The 18671-nt window shown below is 34.2% G+C and overlaps 1 protein-coding gene across 1 annotated transcript; it reads left to right on the top strand.

The window, feature by feature from the left end:
* Positions 1-433: 433 nt before the first annotated feature.
* Positions 434-18383, top strand: LOC141365599 (uncharacterized). Its single transcript, XM_073870076.1, has 4 exons — positions 434-630; positions 731-783; positions 7318-7460; positions 16825-18383. The coding sequence occupies exons 1-4, from the start codon at positions 452-454 to the stop codon at positions 17764-17766; spliced, it is 1317 nt and encodes a 438-aa protein (XP_073726177.1). The 5' UTR covers positions 434-451; the 3' UTR covers positions 17767-18383.
* Positions 18384-18671: the final 288 nt, after the last annotated feature.

Genomic DNA, 18671 nt, shown 5'->3' with positions numbered 1-18671 from the left:
CGGCGAAGCATGGCAGGTGTGTTCCAGCCAATGAACGGCGGGAAGGATTTGGAGGTGGGGTTTGGGAGACCTCCAGTTTTTCATTTGAACGAAGCCCCACTCTCAAATCCTTCTTGTTGTTTGTTGGCTGGAGGACGCTTGTTATGTTTTGTTGTTTATGTCTCAAATTTTTCTAAATTAAGCAAAAATACATAGTAATCTAAATTCACCTAAATTAAAGTCTGTGTCATGTATGTTAATCCAAAAGCCTAAGACAAACAATATATCATGTCTGTAGATCTGAAGAAATACAATTATGCTTAATTTAAGTAAAAGACAGTGTTACTATTTTTTGATCACATAATATTTTAATAATTTGTTTCTTACACAACAATGTATGTTATGCCATATTATAAAAAAATCATATAACAGTTTTTATTTTCTCTCTAAGTTCATAACAGGTCCTTCAAATATGGAAAAAAAAGCTAAATGTGAAGTTGAAGGTTATCTGCACAACATCTCTGAAATATGCCAATCAAGAGATGATCAGCAGTATTTCACTGGATTATTACAAGAGGCTGAAAAAAACAGCCGTGTAGTAATCTTCAAAACACGCCAGCACAACATTTTTGTGAATGCAGAAAAAGACAGGTATGTGTAAGCATTTTTACTAATACATATCACATTATTATGTTTAAATATTACTTACTGTTATGCAAATAATAATTTAAAAATCACATTTTTTATACAGAACTCCAGTCAAACTATGTAACATCAGCTTTTCACCATCTCGACAAATTAAAGGTAACATTATGCTTAAATTATGAATTTTATACTGTTATAAAATGTTGCATAATAAAAAATGCATGATTTACTTGGAAGACACTGCTGTATTAGCCTGACGTTGTCATACTCAATAGACCCCTTCACGGTTCACGTCACAGGCTGTTCCCACTGCGCATGTCAGGGTCAGAAAAGTCATTACAGCTGATTGAGTTGCGTATTATTCGGTATCGTCAAAAATGCCTACTTACGTCGTGGGCTTTGAAAATCGCACCAGGTCTTCCGTTAAGTTTTCGCGATTCATGCAGAATCTCAAAAACAAAAAAAAACAACATCTGCGGCTGCAAGAAATTAACGTGCAGACTGGGACAATGCAAATATCAAAGAGGCTTGTGTTTGTAGTGCTCACTTCATTTGAGGTAAGTCATCATTTTTCAGCACTGTTAGATTAAATTATAAAGCCTAAATGGTATGAACAGTTCGACCCCGTGCTGCGCGCGCACCCGATAATCATTCAATGTTTACAAACCTTGAAGGGGTCTATTCTAGTCAGAATTTGAGTCTGATACCGCTCCATTGAGCTAAAATTATGAGGTGTGTCTCAACCGAAAAATGCCTCTGCACTCAATTGGATAGACATACGACCAATCAGAGAAACGGAGTGTGTGATGTTGAAATGGCATCTTTAGCAGCCTGACCGAACTGCTAGTAATTTCGCTACAATGATACTAACATCATTGTAATTATACTAAGTCTGAGTTAGCAAAGGTACATCAACACCTAAGTTACTATGTTTACAACATTTCATTTATATCACAACATTAAGTATTTACTAAGTCATACAGTAAGACTTTCTCTTACCATTTGTACGTTAGGTGAACTTCATCCACGACGATAGCTATACATTGGCTTGAAAAATATCGGAGCCTAGCATGTCCCTCCACTTATTCAGCAGTCACGATTCCAGGCTTCCGAAAAGAAGCTGGCAATGACCGCTAATTATATCCATCTCGTCGTGCACGCCGAGTTGCATCGCCGTGATACCCATTTCAGTTGCTTCTTTAACTTTGTCCTCCATAGCAAGGACGGCGAAAACATAAACAAATGCCTTGATCGCGTTTCTCTGTTCCTCTTTTTAAATCAATGCTCTGTCGATATCTTTAAGAACAGACTCAATGTCAGAATCCACACATCTGAATTCACCAGCGGCAGCCATTTCATTGTAAACAGATTGAACACACGCGCTCTTTGGTGACATGGTTGATACGTTACTGTTGATCATCTGTCCATCATCGTATAAAGCCCGCCCTCACAATTTGATTCGTCGGACGGTTTTGGTATTCGCATAGTAGCTCCTCAACGGTGAGTCCCCAAACCGATCTTCCCCCGTTTTTCAAATTGTGGTGGGTGGGGCTAAGATCGGCTGGCACCCAGGCTACTGCTGTATATAAATATAATTAGAAAAACACATATTAAATATTTGCATGTTATCACATCATTAATTAAAAATATTGGACAATTAATTTTAGATATTAATTTATAAACATTGTATAGTTAATGATTTATCTTTATCTACATTGGACTACATTTTTAATAAACTTTTTTACATTTATAAAATTGTATGTAAGAAATTCAATATTCTTAAGTAGTGACTAATAGACTGACTTTTCCTAAATTTAAATACTTAATAGTACAGTTTGGCAATATGGGTCGAGAATTAAATCCTGATATATTTTGCTATAACTCCATAACTTTGCATGGAAAAAACTACTGCAAAAACAAATCTGGCACATTTAACAAGGTCTTTTTTATTAAAATGTAAAGAGGAAGGCAGTTCACATAGCAAGAAAGGGCTTCTACAACACACTATATATATATATATATACATATCAGGGGTGCAAACTTGTCACCTTTCGGCAAAATTCGCCGTTTTTGATCCAAAATAAGTCATTCTTGTGATTCGTCTAGATCCGATGAGTTTTGGAAAATGAGGGGTGAGGAGGGTCTGCGACAGGGTAGCAGTAAATGAAATTATGAAAATCATGTCCAGCTATTGTGGTAATGATGTCAGTTTGGCGGTTTATGTTTTACAATTTATAGTCATCTCATTTGCTGCCAAAGTTTAAGTAGTCTGCAAATTGAGCGCACAAACTTAACTCGTAGTATTTTGTCATTCAAGGTTACTCGCCCACGTTGCTGTGCACGTGGTCATAAAAGCTTAACATTTGTACACCGCAGTTTTAAATTAAGTGATTTTAAGCCTTTGAAACACAAACAACAGTGCTATATGCGCTATATACCTGTTTCTGTTTGAGAGGAGCGTGGAAGCCGCGTATCCGCTTCTCATTAAGCTTGTGGGTATTTTTGCCGCTGTATTAGCCTTTAATACACACATGCGTCAAAATTCCCGGTTTTTGCAAGTGTCCTCATAAACACGACAATTCAGGGCTTAAGAGAAAGTAAACAACTAAAAGAGAAAACACATCTGAAACAGTATATTAGATCCGGAGTTGGACTTCGATCTTAAAAGGGAAGTTACCTAATTCTGCTCCTCTCTGTCACTCGTGTTAATCAAACAGTATTGAGAGAAAAACTCTCACTGCTCTTAACTAAATCACTTTTCTACCTTTAATAAAATTTGTACGTCAAATTTTACACGAGTTTGATTCGAGTTGCTCGTTCAGGGTTCATATTCTATTAGAGCTATGACTGTGGAACAGAAAAAAACTAAATTATTTGTTTATGTGTACTACTAAATAATAATAAAAATGCTAATTTCTGTAACACTTTACAAAAAGGTTGTATTTTTTCACATTAGTAAATGCATTATGAACGAAGAATGAACATAATATTGTATATAAGCATTTATTAATTCTTGTTTATGTCATTACAGTAATTGGTGTTAGTAATTGATGTTGCATTAACTATTGCTAACAGTTTCAAATTTGATTTAAATTAAAATGCTAAAATGAATAATATTTACAATACATAAATTACAAATTATAATATGTATGTATGTATGTATACATGTATGTTCATATGTATATAAGTTATATAAGTAATTATTTAACTACAAAATAAGAAAATACATATTGCCTTATATTTAATCAAAAATAAAAGAACTCAGTAAAGGCATTGCATACAGGAACAAAGTGCTTTGACTACATTTAACATTTAAAGATATCCCTGATTACATGAATAATAATTATTTAACTGTAAAATAAATTGCCTTCTTTTCATTCATAAAAGAACTTGACCCAAACTAACCTTTGCATTAACTTTGCACAAGTCTGATATTCTTTTTCCATGAAAAATGCAATTAACCTATTTATCATTATGCCTTAAGAAATTAGCAATAGCAGTGTATGTTGACAAATCACCACACACAGATGCGTGCATGAGCAGAGAGTGTGAGAGAGAGACAGAGATAGACATTCTGCCAAGATTGACAGAGAAAAAAAACTAAAGTCTAACAAAAATATTATTGTTAAACATTTTATTTTTCCTTTAATATAACTGACTATGTCATTGAAAGACTTTAATGATTTAATAAGATTTTTTTGCACCACTGACGCTCTATAACATGACATGAAGACCTAACATGCGCACAATCGGCACAACGTCATAGAATGTCTCTGAACAGGTTCACGCCCACTTTTGGGAGAAATCAGACTACACCTTCCATTGACTTCCATTCAAAATAGCGGAACAAAGCAACCTTCGTACACAGCCGGCAGGCATAAATAACTTGTTTAATCTGGGTCATTTCATATGTTGAGTAATTATTTGTCCACCCTGCCTGCCATAGAGCACGAAAGATATATTAACATATTTAATTTGGTCAATATAAAAAAATGTCTCTTTCATTCTCCCAAAATCAAATTTGTGTAACATCCCTCCCTATTGGCCAGAGATGTCTTACACGGACATTTACTCGTACCTCATCGAGTCAACAGGGAAGCAAGTGAATGATATTACTTCAAATTTGAAAGTTACTTCATATTTATTTATTATGTCTTTATATTTAGAGTAATGAGTCCACTTTTCCGTCGAGTCATACAACTAACTGGCTTAGCGATATTTCCAGCAATCACTGGATGGCATTGTTACACAAATTTGACACTGTGAGAATGAAAGGGACATGTTTTTATATTGACCAAATTAAATGTGTTAATGTATCTTTCGGGCTCTATGGCATGCAGTGTGGACAGATAAATACTCGACATGTTTAATCTGAGTAATTTCATAAGTTATTTACACCTGCCAACTGTGTAAAAACGTTGCATTGTTCCGCTATTTTGAATGGAAGTCAATGGAACATCTGCTTTTTTACCCCCCAAAAAAGGGCAGTGACAAAATTTACAGTCAAGTTCCCAAATGTGCCGGTAGTCTGTATGCAACTCTTTCGTTCTTCTGCATTCAGCAGATAAATAATTGTTCCTAGAAGCTTTGGTTCACATTCACATCTGTCTACTGTCCGTGCAATGCCTTAAAACCAAAGTTTCTCCATATAATGCATCTATTTCTCCTTTATTTTAAACAAGTTCTGTAGCCTCCATGCTAGTTGTGGCCACCACCATGTTGAATAAACAACACGCAAACCAAGGGGAAACAAAAGCTGGAACGAGCACAGCACACAAAGAAGTAAGGGTGTCACAATTTCGATGTCAAATCGAAATCGACCAAAATTAAGTAATAACTTCGAACTTCAAATTAAAAAAAATTGATTATCGATGCTACCACGTCCCTATTTCACGTCCGGCCAGCGTGCCAAGCGAGGGGAAAAAAACTCTTAAAGATAACTTTAAAAACATTAGTCCAGCAGAATGCGATCATATTTTAAACACAAGGGATTTATTGCTACAACTCATTGAAATGCATGTCATAAAAAGGATTACTAGTGATCTGACTTTAGACACAGCGCAACTGTCTGCACGTGCGCGAGAGTAAGGGAGACACAAAGATGCAACAGGTTATATTTTAAACAGAACAGAAGGGATAGTTTGCCTCAGCTCGCATGAAACACATAAAACTAAACAAATACGTAAGGATTATTACTTTAGTTTATTTTTAGACTTCGGACAGATGCAAGAGCGCGTGCACATTAGACAGAAAAAAATCACAGCTGCTTATGACGTGCTAGATTTTTCATATGCTAGGAGTACAAAATGCGCACATTAAGTCCATGTGTATGCAAGAAGGAATACTCTCTCTACAAGCTCTCGCGTTAACTGAAGCCCACAAACCCCCATGTCAGTTCTGCAATGTGCATGTTAATTTTAAACTATAATAATAATAATAATAAATATATATAATACATATAATTTTCGTCTTTCAAAAAATATATAAAAATCGAGAATCAAACCGTGACCTTAGAATCGAAAATGTAATCATATCGAGGATTTGGACAAACGTGACACCCCTACAAAGAAGGCAAACAAACAAAGTGGAAAAATCACAATTAAATGTAAACATTATATAAATATACATCAAAATCCCTTTTGTTTTTAAAAATACATCGATGTACTCTTAAATTTCAAGATATCACCCAACCCTAATTAATAATTCACTGTATATTTGTTTAACGCACTGATCTATATAAATGACTGGATTGCGCATAGAACGCTTGACGTAACTGCGTGAGGTGAAGCCAGCGCAGAGTTCGTCCGCCATCTTGGTATACCCAACCGGCAGAGAGCGTCATTGACTTCCATTCAAACTCATGATCAAAATTTACCCCCTTTACAGCGTATCAGTTACATAAGGTTAATTTTTAGGATATGTGTACGTTAATTATTTGTTAATTCTGCTGTTATTTGCAATGTTTATGTTTTAATCGGGCAGGATAATGGATTTATAAAAAACCGTTAAGGTGAGTGTGTCTGTTGCATTTGTTAATGACACGGGTATAAATAAAGTTTTGTTTGACATCCAGCTACACTGTGACAGTCGGCGTTATTTCTCTAAATAAGTTTAGGTAACTTGTAAGTTTAGATAACATAATTACAAAACTAGCAAATTATTGCATGCACATACCGTACAAGCATGATTATTTATTTAGATTTCAGAATGAGCACGTTTATTGTCATTAATACTAAATATGCTGCGGTCTGTCTGCTGATCTGATACTGTAATAAAGATGAATGTATAATAACAGTTTAAAACGCAAAATGTACAACTTTCAGTAAATAACTATTTACATGCTTTGGACGTTTGTGTTATAATAATGTACAGGGTAACTTCACATATAAAAACGAAGACGAGTAAAGTGATGTTTTATCATTAAAATCTGATAACGTCCATTGATTTAATAGAACGTTTGGGTATACCAACATGGCAGCGCGGTGGCTTCACAAGTGTGACGTCATGCGCAATCCAGTCATTTATATAGATCAGTGGTTTAACGTCATATTTCAAAATAAAACATAATTGTTATTTTACAATATAAATATAATTTTCAATTAGTATAATAATTGTTATTATGCAAATAAAATGTACTTTGGTTAAGCCAAGTTTTATTCAAACATTTATGTTATCTATGTTACTCATTTTTAGGAGACATGGACATAATGGTCAATAACAGTTCATCATTAAAATGTGTCCGTCGGCTGTCATTTGCCTTTGAAGAAAAGCTGCAGGAAACCATTCAACACCAGAAACTGAAAGACATCCAAGAAGACCCCAGAGAATATCAAAGGGTAAAATTGTTGTTTATTTTAATATTTTCCATTAATATATTTTGTAAATATAGATATTTGTATTGCTGTCAACTAGGGATGGGATGGTATGAAATTTCATAACACTGTTATAGTGGCCAAAGTTTACATTTATTTAGTTATTTAGCTGACACTTTTATCCAAGGTGACTTACAATTGCTATTTATGTCAGAGGTCGCACGCCTCTGGTGAAATAAGATGTTAAGTGTCTACCTCAGGGACACTTTGGCATGTCACAATGAATTCGAACATGGATCTCTCACACCAAAGGCATGTGCTTAATCCACAAGTTATCACTGATAACACCAAAGTTATCACGGTTATAAATATTATCATGCTTTTACTTAAATGAGATATAAATGTTAACTGATACATAGACTTGAAAACATTTTAACTAGTTTTATTTTTAAAAATCAACAAACAAAAATATTGTCCTATTGGATTGCCAAAAAACATCCCGATCACTTGCACTGCCTTCCATCATGCCTCCTTGTGCAAAAAACAATGTGTAAATCCACATCTGGGTGAAATTAATTCTGTCTGGACAGGATTTGCTGCGAATTTTCAAAATCACCATAATCAAACATGATTGTAATAATAATTATATTTTAAACGATAATACTAACGTTCAGGACATTTTATTGTGGTTAATCATGAAACCACTAATTGTCTCATCCCCAATATAAAAAAAACTAATTTATATATATATATATATATAACTTTTAAATTTAAAGAACAAAATTTTCACACTATTCTTACGTAAACTTAAACAAATTAATACAAAATGCTGATGCACAGCTCCTATCACCAACAAGTCAAATTAAGCAAGTAAATAAATTGTCGCTTTACTGTTACGTAAGCTGTGTCAGAAAGTGAAAAACAAAATTAAAAAATCAATTATGTTGCATCCTGATCTGTAAACCCTTTATTAAACATTTTGGAATTTATTTATATCTAATTAGGTTCTTTGACATGGTTAAATTAAGGGGTGTGACGAGATCTCGTGCAAAGAGTCTTTGCAAGATTAAATATGTAACGCAAAATTAATTATGTCACAGGATTTCTCATGGAGGTGATCTGCTGGCCTTTTCCTTAACAAAAGACTGCATTCTTTAGAGGTCCCATTTGCAGAGTGCATACGTCATAAAGATCTCATAATAGTGAAATATATAATTGTAAATATTTTCTAATATTTAGTTAATTGTAAGTTATTGTAATATGACAATGACTTCCGAACATAATACTCAGTTAAGTTGATAATGCAGATGACATTTGCAGCCCACTGGAGTCTTCATCTGTTTGAAACACGTCCACTGTCCTTATATCAGCATTAAGTTAAACTTCTGTATAAACAATTTACAATGTATGCATTATATTAAAGCAATAATCCCCAAGAAGCAGTGGGTTACCAGTGCATTTTATAACAGCTAAGGGGGTTTTAGGCACTCCACTTTGCGTCGTGCCTAACAATGCCTTTTAGCTGTTATAAAATGCACTGTAACCCACTGCTTCGCGACGGTTTATTGCATTTATAAAACGGTTTCTTCATATGCATAGCAGGGTTTCACAAAATGAAACACAAATAAGTTGTAATTATATTAGTACAAATATTGCTCTTCCGCCAAACAAAGTAGTTCTTCAGAATCAAGTGTGACTGAAACAGAGCGCAGTTCACAAACAACACAGACGCAGCAAAGACACAATTAAAATATGATTTAAGACTGATGTTTATTTCTATAAATCCATATTCATCTAAAATATACATTAACATTTATATCGTTGAAGTGATGATCAAATATGCTTGGAAGCATGCTTAAATCTTTCCCCATCAGTGTTTTTTTTTAAGTTGCCCAACCTAGTTTTAGTTTAATGCCTAACAGAAAAACTATCTTCTTTAAATAAACATAAAATATCAAATGAAAGAACAGACCATCCGCTTTCCAACAACAACAACAACAACAAACGTTTCATCCTACCTTCATTTGTTCTCTTATCAGTTATCACCTCTCAATTTTTCAAAAGCGGAGATAATTCAATTTTTGTGAACAACTTTTGTAACAGATCAGATTCAGAGCCATCAAAACTTACACGTTACGCTAAATCCACCACAACACTGTGTTGAGTAAATGAGTCAGTGTTTAAGTTGGGTAAGATTGCCATATAGTGGATAATAGCAAAAATATCCATTTAAGACAAAAACAACCCAGAGAACGTGTTCTCTTAATAGACAAAATGACTCAACAATATCTATGACACTTATCTGGATATCGCCATAATTGTGCAAATGTAGAAAAATTTAAATGTGATTAAAGACTGTGGTGTTTATTTTCATATATCAGTACGCAGCAACAGTGGCGCAGTGATGCTTGTGATGCGGTCTGAACAATGGGTTTACCGGGGTATTTTATCACGGCTTAGAACACATCTCAACAAATCAGAATGAAGAACCACAACGAGCTGTTTTATAATCTGTCTTTTACTGCGTGTGCTTTTTTTGTTTGGACTTCCAATAATGTTTGTTGATCAGAGTCAGATGTAAAGCATTTTAGCAAATTAAACCCTTACTCTAACTAGGTGATTTTATCTTTCTGTATTCTTAATCAAGCATAACAATGTGTAAATTCTATTGTAAAGAGTTGGACAAATATTAAAGATTTAAATGGATTTAAACTTAATTTGGCTTAAATCAGTGCTTCTCAAAGTTATTCCTGGAGGCTTATTGCCCTGGACAATTTGTATGTTTCTCTAATTTAACACAATCAGTTTAGTTAGGAGAAATCTCTACTAATGAGCTAATAATTTGAATCAGCTGTATTTAATAAAAGCAACATGTGCAGGGCAGTGGGCCTTCTGGAATAACTTTGAGAACCACTGGCTTAAAGGGACACTTCACCCATTTGCATAAAGCTTTGTATAGTTAGAACCCCAATCAAGTTTTTGAATGGTCATGCATCATTTCCTTAGTTGCCGCTGAGAAAGGACAAATACAGATTTAGTGTTGCACTTCCTTCTTTCAATGATGTAAAAATCATTTTGCATAATTGAAAGAAGGAAGTCCAATATCTTTGTTGAGGGGGTGAGACTACAAACACCCCTTTTCTCTGTCAAATAGGCACCAAATTCGAAATGTATGTTACATTTCGACTACAAATATGACACAATTTCAAAAAAGATTAATGTTTCTAAAGGTAAAATACTCCTTTAAACAAACTGAAAAGTAAAAACAAGTCCTTTGGTCCACCTGCAGGCATTAAAATACTCCTTTAAACAAACTGAAAGTAAAAACAGGTCCTTTGGTCCACCTGCAGTACATAATGCAGTTTTTTGAAACAAAAGCCACATTACTGCAGTGTGTTTACTTATTTGAAAATTGTATTTTAATGAATTATTATTGCATCGTCATTATTATGTCATTTTAAAAATTATTGTTCAATTTGGTCTATTTTTATTACCATAAATATAAAATTACTTAATTATTAGCAAAATAATTGTTAGGTACAGTCTTAAATTAGTTAAAACATTTCAAAATAATATGATTTCAGTATCCCTTTTATTTTATCTTTGAAGATTTCTTATTGAGGAAAATCTCGTTTCATTCTCGTGAACCCAGTCCACTGTTTCCTCTAGGATTTTTTCCAGCTGTGGCGGCAGGGGGCGCCCATGATGATTATAAATATGCATTATTATTTTTAAATGTAGAATATAGGCAACAGTAAACTTGCATGTATTATTTAAACTTGCATCTCATTTACTTTTTCTTATATTTATAGCATATTGCTTTCTATCTGTTTGATCTAAATTGTATTTTCTTAAAAAATACGTTTTATAGCTTCATACGGATCTTTCATTGTTCTTTTAATGTAGTGTGCAAGTTCATGCTCATGTTTAGCATTACAGTTCCCTGTTGCAAAGTCACACACAGTCCTGTTTGATAGTCCACACCGCTGAGATTGACAGAACACCCGACCAGTTATCCAACATCAGCAGCAATTTTATTCCACACCCGGCCTATTTGACATAAAGACCCCAACCCGATCACACCGCAAATTGCGCATTAAATATAAACCTTTAACAGTCTTCAGACAGATCTTAAACACAAATAAGCACAGGGCGATTTAAAAAACTGCTACCTATCGGAATCAAGTCAAATTTTGGTGTTGGATGTTAGACCCACAGTTCACTCTTGCCTATTGAGTCCCGACCTGCATCTACAATGCAAGTCACACGTAAATATTATTACACCCGTTACCTCAAATATTATGCGTTTCACCCGCGGGTACCCCGATCCTACTGTTTGAAACGGATGAAACAGTCTCAACGTCTGCCTCAAGTTTTTATTACCAATGTACTTCCCTTCCCACAGGAATAATGTAAGTTTCCTTCCAAACAGATTCGACTATTAATGTCTTAAAAGTCCCATATAAGTAGTATTCAGTATAACCTTTACTTTTTGGACAAATATCTCGTCATTAAATGTGAAACTTTGTGAGTGTTGATCTGAAGCACAGAAGATTCCACCACGGTAGAATGTATATAGCAGAAACACTGCAATCTCATGTCTCATCTCGTCTCGTGGAATAAGCGTCTCATCACACCCCTAGTTACATTACATAATCCTACTTAACAATATTTCCCAAGGTTTCTGCAGGATTCTTAAAAAGTCTTAGGGTGGGTTGCACCAACAAAGATTAAGCCTAAATCTGGGTTAAATGAAGGCTTATTAATAATTCTGATGCACCAAACTTTAAACCTGTTTAAAAATAATCAGGGATAAATTTAAACTGTCTTTTTGATTCAGGTTTAAATTTTTACATTAAACCTAGATTATTTTTAATAATTGCTCCATTACTTTAAACTCTTTTAAATCTCATTTAGGGATTAACTTTAAACTTGAATATGAGGAGGTTTAAATATTTTTTTTTTACAATTAAATGTGTGGCTAAATCATCAAAAACAAACACTGTGACTGTGATATAGGACTATTCAAAGATGCATTTATTATAACATCTCAACAAAGTGAGTTTAGCAGCTCAAAAAGATTATTGACAGAATCAGTGAGTGGTAACACGTGGCGCTCCAGTCAGAAACTGAAAGGCAGACAATGAACAGACACACCATGGCGCTACATGACAAATGCGTCGGCACATCTTGCTTATTATATCAAAATATCTAAACTTTGCAAAATGTATTGCAACATTGCTCCGTTAATCACTACAATAAATTGTTTGAAAAGATTGTCAAATGTTTTTATTTGAATCAGCCCTTTAGATTACCAATGTATGTAGTATTTTATCTACAAAAATTACATTACTTTTCCCTGTATAAATTTATTTCCTTTTTGAATGACAACATGAACATTGTTGCTCTTTAATTACACCTGCAAATTCATCATGGCGGACAAAATAAATAGCAGATAATACAGTTTAAAGTTTTAATCCAATATTTGTTAATCTGCATTTAAACTTAAGTGGTGCAAAAGAACTCGAGTTAAATTTAAACTGAGATCAACAAATGCTAGATTAGTTCTAAACTCGGATTAGTTTAATCCTTGTTGGTGCAACCCACCCTAAGATTCAGAAAGTTAAATTCAAGGCATTAAAAACCCTTAAAACAGCCAGATTTTTACCGAGATCTTAAATTAAATTTACCCAAGTCTTAATTCTCTTAACTCCATTCATTCACGAAAACCATTGTCCAAAGAAAACAATATAATTAAATTAATTTAAAATATGGTAGAACTAATCTGTGACAGATGCCAAGACTGTTTCATGAGCACACCTCTAAAAAGAAAACTTCTGTGCTTTGCTTATCACTGGATCACACTTTAGTCATGAAATAGAAGATTATATTATCATCTATTTTAGGGCTGAACGATACATCGAATTTTCATCGTCATCGCAATATGAACTCAAACGATGAACACATCGTAACAGACAGCCTCGACACGATGAATGAAGGGAAAACAGTAAGCACATGTAATAAACATTTGACCTATCACGTTTAGTCCTGAAGACATGTGCTGTGTCCGAAATCGCCTACTACCATACTATATAGTATGCAAAAAGCACTACATTGCCTACTATATAGTATGGAAGTAGGCAATTTCGGACACAGCGATAATTTGCGCATTCATGCTATTAGGCCAATCAGGGGAACCCCCAAGTCAGCTACAGATAGATTTGCGAGGTGTCAGTTGCGACGCTGTGCCTGCTAGCAAAAACTATGGCAGAGGAAGCAGAGAAGAGTGAGGAAAATGTGTTGTCAGACGAAGACCTTATGATGAAAATGAACAGCACTTCAGCTATATCATGGAATTATTTTGGATTTAGGAGAGATGACGCCGCAAACACGGGTACTGGGGAAGCAGTGATTCTCATATTGCGTCTATTGCGCGCTCAAGTTCATTATTTCAAATGTATGTGTGCTCTGGAAGCGCCGCAGTCGTGACACGCTCGTTTTTTCCAGGTATTTCAAAAACATTTTAACTTTTCAGAATGACACAAGCGCAGTGTGCAGGTCATGTGACAATAACCTACGTGTCTAGTGTTTTCCACGTGTTTGTGAATGACCCCTAAAACATGAAAAAAAAAATTTTATCGCAACTCACATCGTCATCGCAACATTAAACAATGTCATCGCACATCGCAACTTTTCCTCACATCGTTCAGCCCTAATCTATTTAGTCAAGACTCATTTATGTGGTCAAATGTAACTGAACAAAAAATTGAAACAAACACACTCCGTCCAACGTGCAACTCAAAAACAATACATCCAAATATATAACACAAAATAGTGACTGCACACCTTGACCAACACTATTTGCCGAAACGTTGGTTACAATAAAATTATTTTGCAAGTGAGTGTGCAGTCACTATTTTGTGTTATATATTCAAATGTAACTGAAACAGTTTAAAGAAGCCTATCTTATAGCTATCAGATCAAAGACGTAAACAGGTTTAAGACTCTATAATGACTGCTGGAATCTTTAAAAAAAACATTGTTAAATAATGTGAAATAAATCTAGTAAAAAATGGCATTCTGAATTAGTGTTGTCAAAATTATCGATATTTCGATAGATATCGATACTGAAATTTTAAAACGATTCCAATACTTGTCTCCCGCAGAATCGATACTCCAAGACGAGCTGCGAGTTGTTTTTTATGTAACTCTGCAAACACCAGCTGCACGCTCTCGCTCTCTCTCTCTTTCTTCTAAACGGCGCCGCACACACAGTGCACGTGAATACAGTGCTCCGCCTCCTCTCCTCGTCTCGTTCGCTCTGGTTTAACAGTAGTACAAGAAAGCCAAGCAGTGTTGCTGTGTGGAGGTTTTTTCGGATGTGAGTCAAATAAACATGCGAACCCGAAGGACACAAGTGAAGTAAGCCTAATATGCGTTGCTACAGAGCCGCATGCTAACGGCGCTAGCAAAGCACTGAATGACCGACACGCCGACGAGAGATTGATAATCATCCCAAACTAGTAATTCTAGACTTTCCAAATTGTTGTTGATATGCGTGTGGTCACGTTTTGCCTGTAATGATCCAAGTTAATACAATCGCCTCACAGTTATCAGACTTAGGAAATTAGACAGCATTTTAGCTGACAAGAAAATACTTTTATTGTGGTAAAAAGTAAATGAACCCAGATACTGTTGTGCTTTAAGTTCACAAAAACACGTAATTTATTAACCCACATGTCGTTCAATGAGGTATATTTTCATATTTACACTATAATCTGTTTATCATATAAATGTTAATGTATTAACATTAACAAACAAAAAGCAATGCATTTGTTTAAGTACTTGTTTATCTTTTTTACTATGCTAATGCTCACTAGAGAAAAACTCAGATAATGCTGCTAAAATTATTCTTTTTTTTACCTTGAATGCCATTGCTCTAATTTATTTTTTATATTTTGCTTAAATGTTTAATATATCTGCTGTTCATATATGTTAATTTATGAGTGTGTTATATAATTAGAATGCTGTCCTGTTTTTAATATAAAGCACAGCAATGACATTTGAGAGTGTTTCTCCCTTTTCAGAAAAAGTATCGGAATCGAAACCATTGACATAGTATCGGTATCGAACCAATAATTTAGGTATCGTGACAACACTATTCTGAATGTAACTTGTGCAATGGTGTGAAAATTAACAAAATTAAAAAATCAATAACAATTTATTCGTTTTCGGCCTTCGGCTGACTTTTTCATTTTCTTTCGATTTCAGCCAACATTTTCCTTTCGATGCATCCCTAGTGAAGATACCAGAAACAAAATCCAGTCTGGCCAAAAGACTATAAAGGAAGCGTTTACAAGTGTCTAGTAGCATAAAGAAAAAAAAAGTCCAGCTGGTGCAATTATTTTATTAGAGTTTTCGGTCACTTAACCCACCTCATACCTCTACAGTTATGATTAAACAATAAAGATGACATGATAAAATGGGTAATTGTTCATCATCAGTCATTGTTTAATACTGTTACAGCACGTTTTCCCCAAGTCTTAATTTTTTTGTTTTTCCCTTGTAACATTTTACTAATTACTGAACCATGGCCTGTTTACCGAGGATCTACCATACCATGGAATTTTAATACCATTACATCCCTATCATTTACATATTTAACAACTTTACATTTTGATGTCTATGCAAATTATGCATTTTGTCCCTCTATCAACATGGGTTTAATCCAGATACACATTTCATAACAAAGGCCCAAAACAAGCAAATAAAAAAAAAACAAATTGTGCATCACAAACACTGTATTAATTACTTTGTCTAAATCAACCTGTTTATATTTTAATCAATTCTAACCTAGCCTAACGTTGTCAGACTCAATTGTAGTCAAGATTTGAGTCTGATACCGCTCAATTGGGCTGTAATTATGGGGCATGTTTCAACCAAAACAAGAAAAAATGCCTCTTCACTTAATTTGATAAAACTACAATCAATCAGAACAACAGATTTAAATTCAACAGTTTGAAAAAACGCAATCTTTGGTGACGTGGTTGATTACGTTACTTTTGATCATCTGTCCATAATCGTATAAAACCAACAACCACAATTTCATTGGTTCAACCAGCCCTGTGTTAAACATACTTGAGCCACAACGGAGCAACACCAGACAAAACTTCCCATTCTGAAACATTGTAAAAGGAGCAAAGTTTGGTTGGCAGCCAAGCTAGTTCTCATGACTATAGCCATAAATGCTAGAATGCTATTAAAAAACATAATCAAACAATTTGAACAATTTGCTACTTTTTTTCCTGTTGACATTTATAACAAAGTTCATACTATTATGCATTAATTGAAATAATTTTGCAAATTAATTACATTTCTTTCTGTTTAGGTCAACATAACTGCAAAAGTTATCATGCTGACAGAGGATTGTCCCGGTGTAACAAGATCTGGATGTAACCTTAGAAAAAGAACGTACGCCATTGCAGATGATACTGCAAGCATGTCCCTTTGTGTCTGGGGTGAAAAACATTTTGAAATTGGCAAGTGGTACACAATCAGCAATGCGTCAGTAAGACAAATTCTGTCTACAACATGTTTGAGCACAACTTCTCAAACTACAATTACCCTTATGCCAGATCAGAAATGTGAAGTTGCAAAAGTTGTAGACGATACCAAGACAACTGAGGGACAGGTCATGACTGCCGAGGTGCAAAGTAACTACCTTTGCCCAAAGCAGCATTTGCTAGAAAATGTTAACATGACCACATCTATCACCAGATGTCAAAAATGTTCCGCATATTGTAAAACACAATCAATCACGAAAGTGTTTAAGGCTAAAATAACAATCAAAGGAAATGACGGTAAAATGTCTGACTTCATGATCGATGATTATGTTCTGCGCAGACTTCTCAATATACAGCAAGATAGTAACGTTAAAGAGGAGGTTTGGGCTGCAAAAATACTGGAATCAGACACTTTCCAAGTTAAACATAGAAAAAATAGAGTAACCGAAGCGTACCTCTTGCCAAATTCTGAGGTTTCTTCAGAGCAACATTCAACAGATCTGACCAACGTTCAAAAAACGACTGACGTGCCGGATCAGCTCATGCTCGAACAATTGTTCAAGTCTGCAAATGATACTGCAGTAGATTCAGAAGAGAACATAACAAATACGATAAACAATGCAAGTACAGAAAATCAAGTGAACACAGAAGAAACAACTGACATAATGCCGAAAGCAGTGGCTCAGTACAGTAACCTGTCAAAATGTGACATCGCCCCAAAACCAAAAAACAAAACCTATAAAAAAAACACAAAGGGAAATATGTAAATAAGATTCATTTACACATTTGGTGCAAACAAAATTTGCTGTTTACACAGCAACTAACTTTTTCTATTTTCAACTGTTCATATTGCATTAGAATAGACATAATTGTTCACATCTTGAGTTTCATTTTACCTAAAAATAATTTCTTCTATTTCATGTGAAATAACAAATGTTTTATAGGATAACACATTATAGTTTTCCACATTAAACTAAAACAAACGAAATTGTATAGCCTATTGTCCTTATTACAATTGTATGGCCTATGGCAAGCTTTTTTGTTCAACTTGACCCAGTCAAGATTACTTAATAACATGTTATTACCAAAGTGTCATTTCATTTTCCTGCATAATCTAAAATTTAACAATTTCATTTGTCTCAATAATAGTTAACTACATTAGTCCAAAAAAGAACAATATGTCATTTTGGTTATTGTGAATTTTCTTTATTACATTTGTACAACGACAGTATATCTCAGTTGTATTTAAACAAAAGTATGCTTATTTTTGTAAATAAGAGTTTAAGAGTTTGTATAACATTGCATGTTATAATTGCCTTTTTGCTAATACAAACACTATGTATAAAGCAAACTGTTTTATTTCAAGTTACAATAAAAGTTATACACGTTAAACTATTTGCATATTGTTTTTCATGGCAACTTATTTCCAGAGAAGCAAAAGTATAACAAAATAATGAATTTAAATAAAAATAAAAACTGGAATAATTAAAGAAATAGTCTACTCATTTTCAATATTAAAATATGTTATTAACTAAGAATTGTTCATACATCCCTCTATCATCTGTGTGCATGCATGTAAGCGCTGGAGCGCACTGCGACGCTTCGATAGCATTTAGCTTAGCCCCATTCATTCAATGGTACCATTTAGAGATAAAGTTAGAAGTGACCAAAC

Source organism: Misgurnus anguillicaudatus, chromosome 8 (assembly GCF_027580225.2).
Source record: "Misgurnus anguillicaudatus chromosome 8, ASM2758022v2, whole genome shotgun sequence".
In the NCBI taxonomy this organism is placed as follows: Eukaryota; Metazoa; Chordata; class Actinopteri; order Cypriniformes; family Cobitidae; genus Misgurnus; species Misgurnus anguillicaudatus.
The sequence above is the reverse complement of the archived record's forward strand: the minus strand, read 5'-3'. Positions and strand labels throughout refer to the sequence as shown.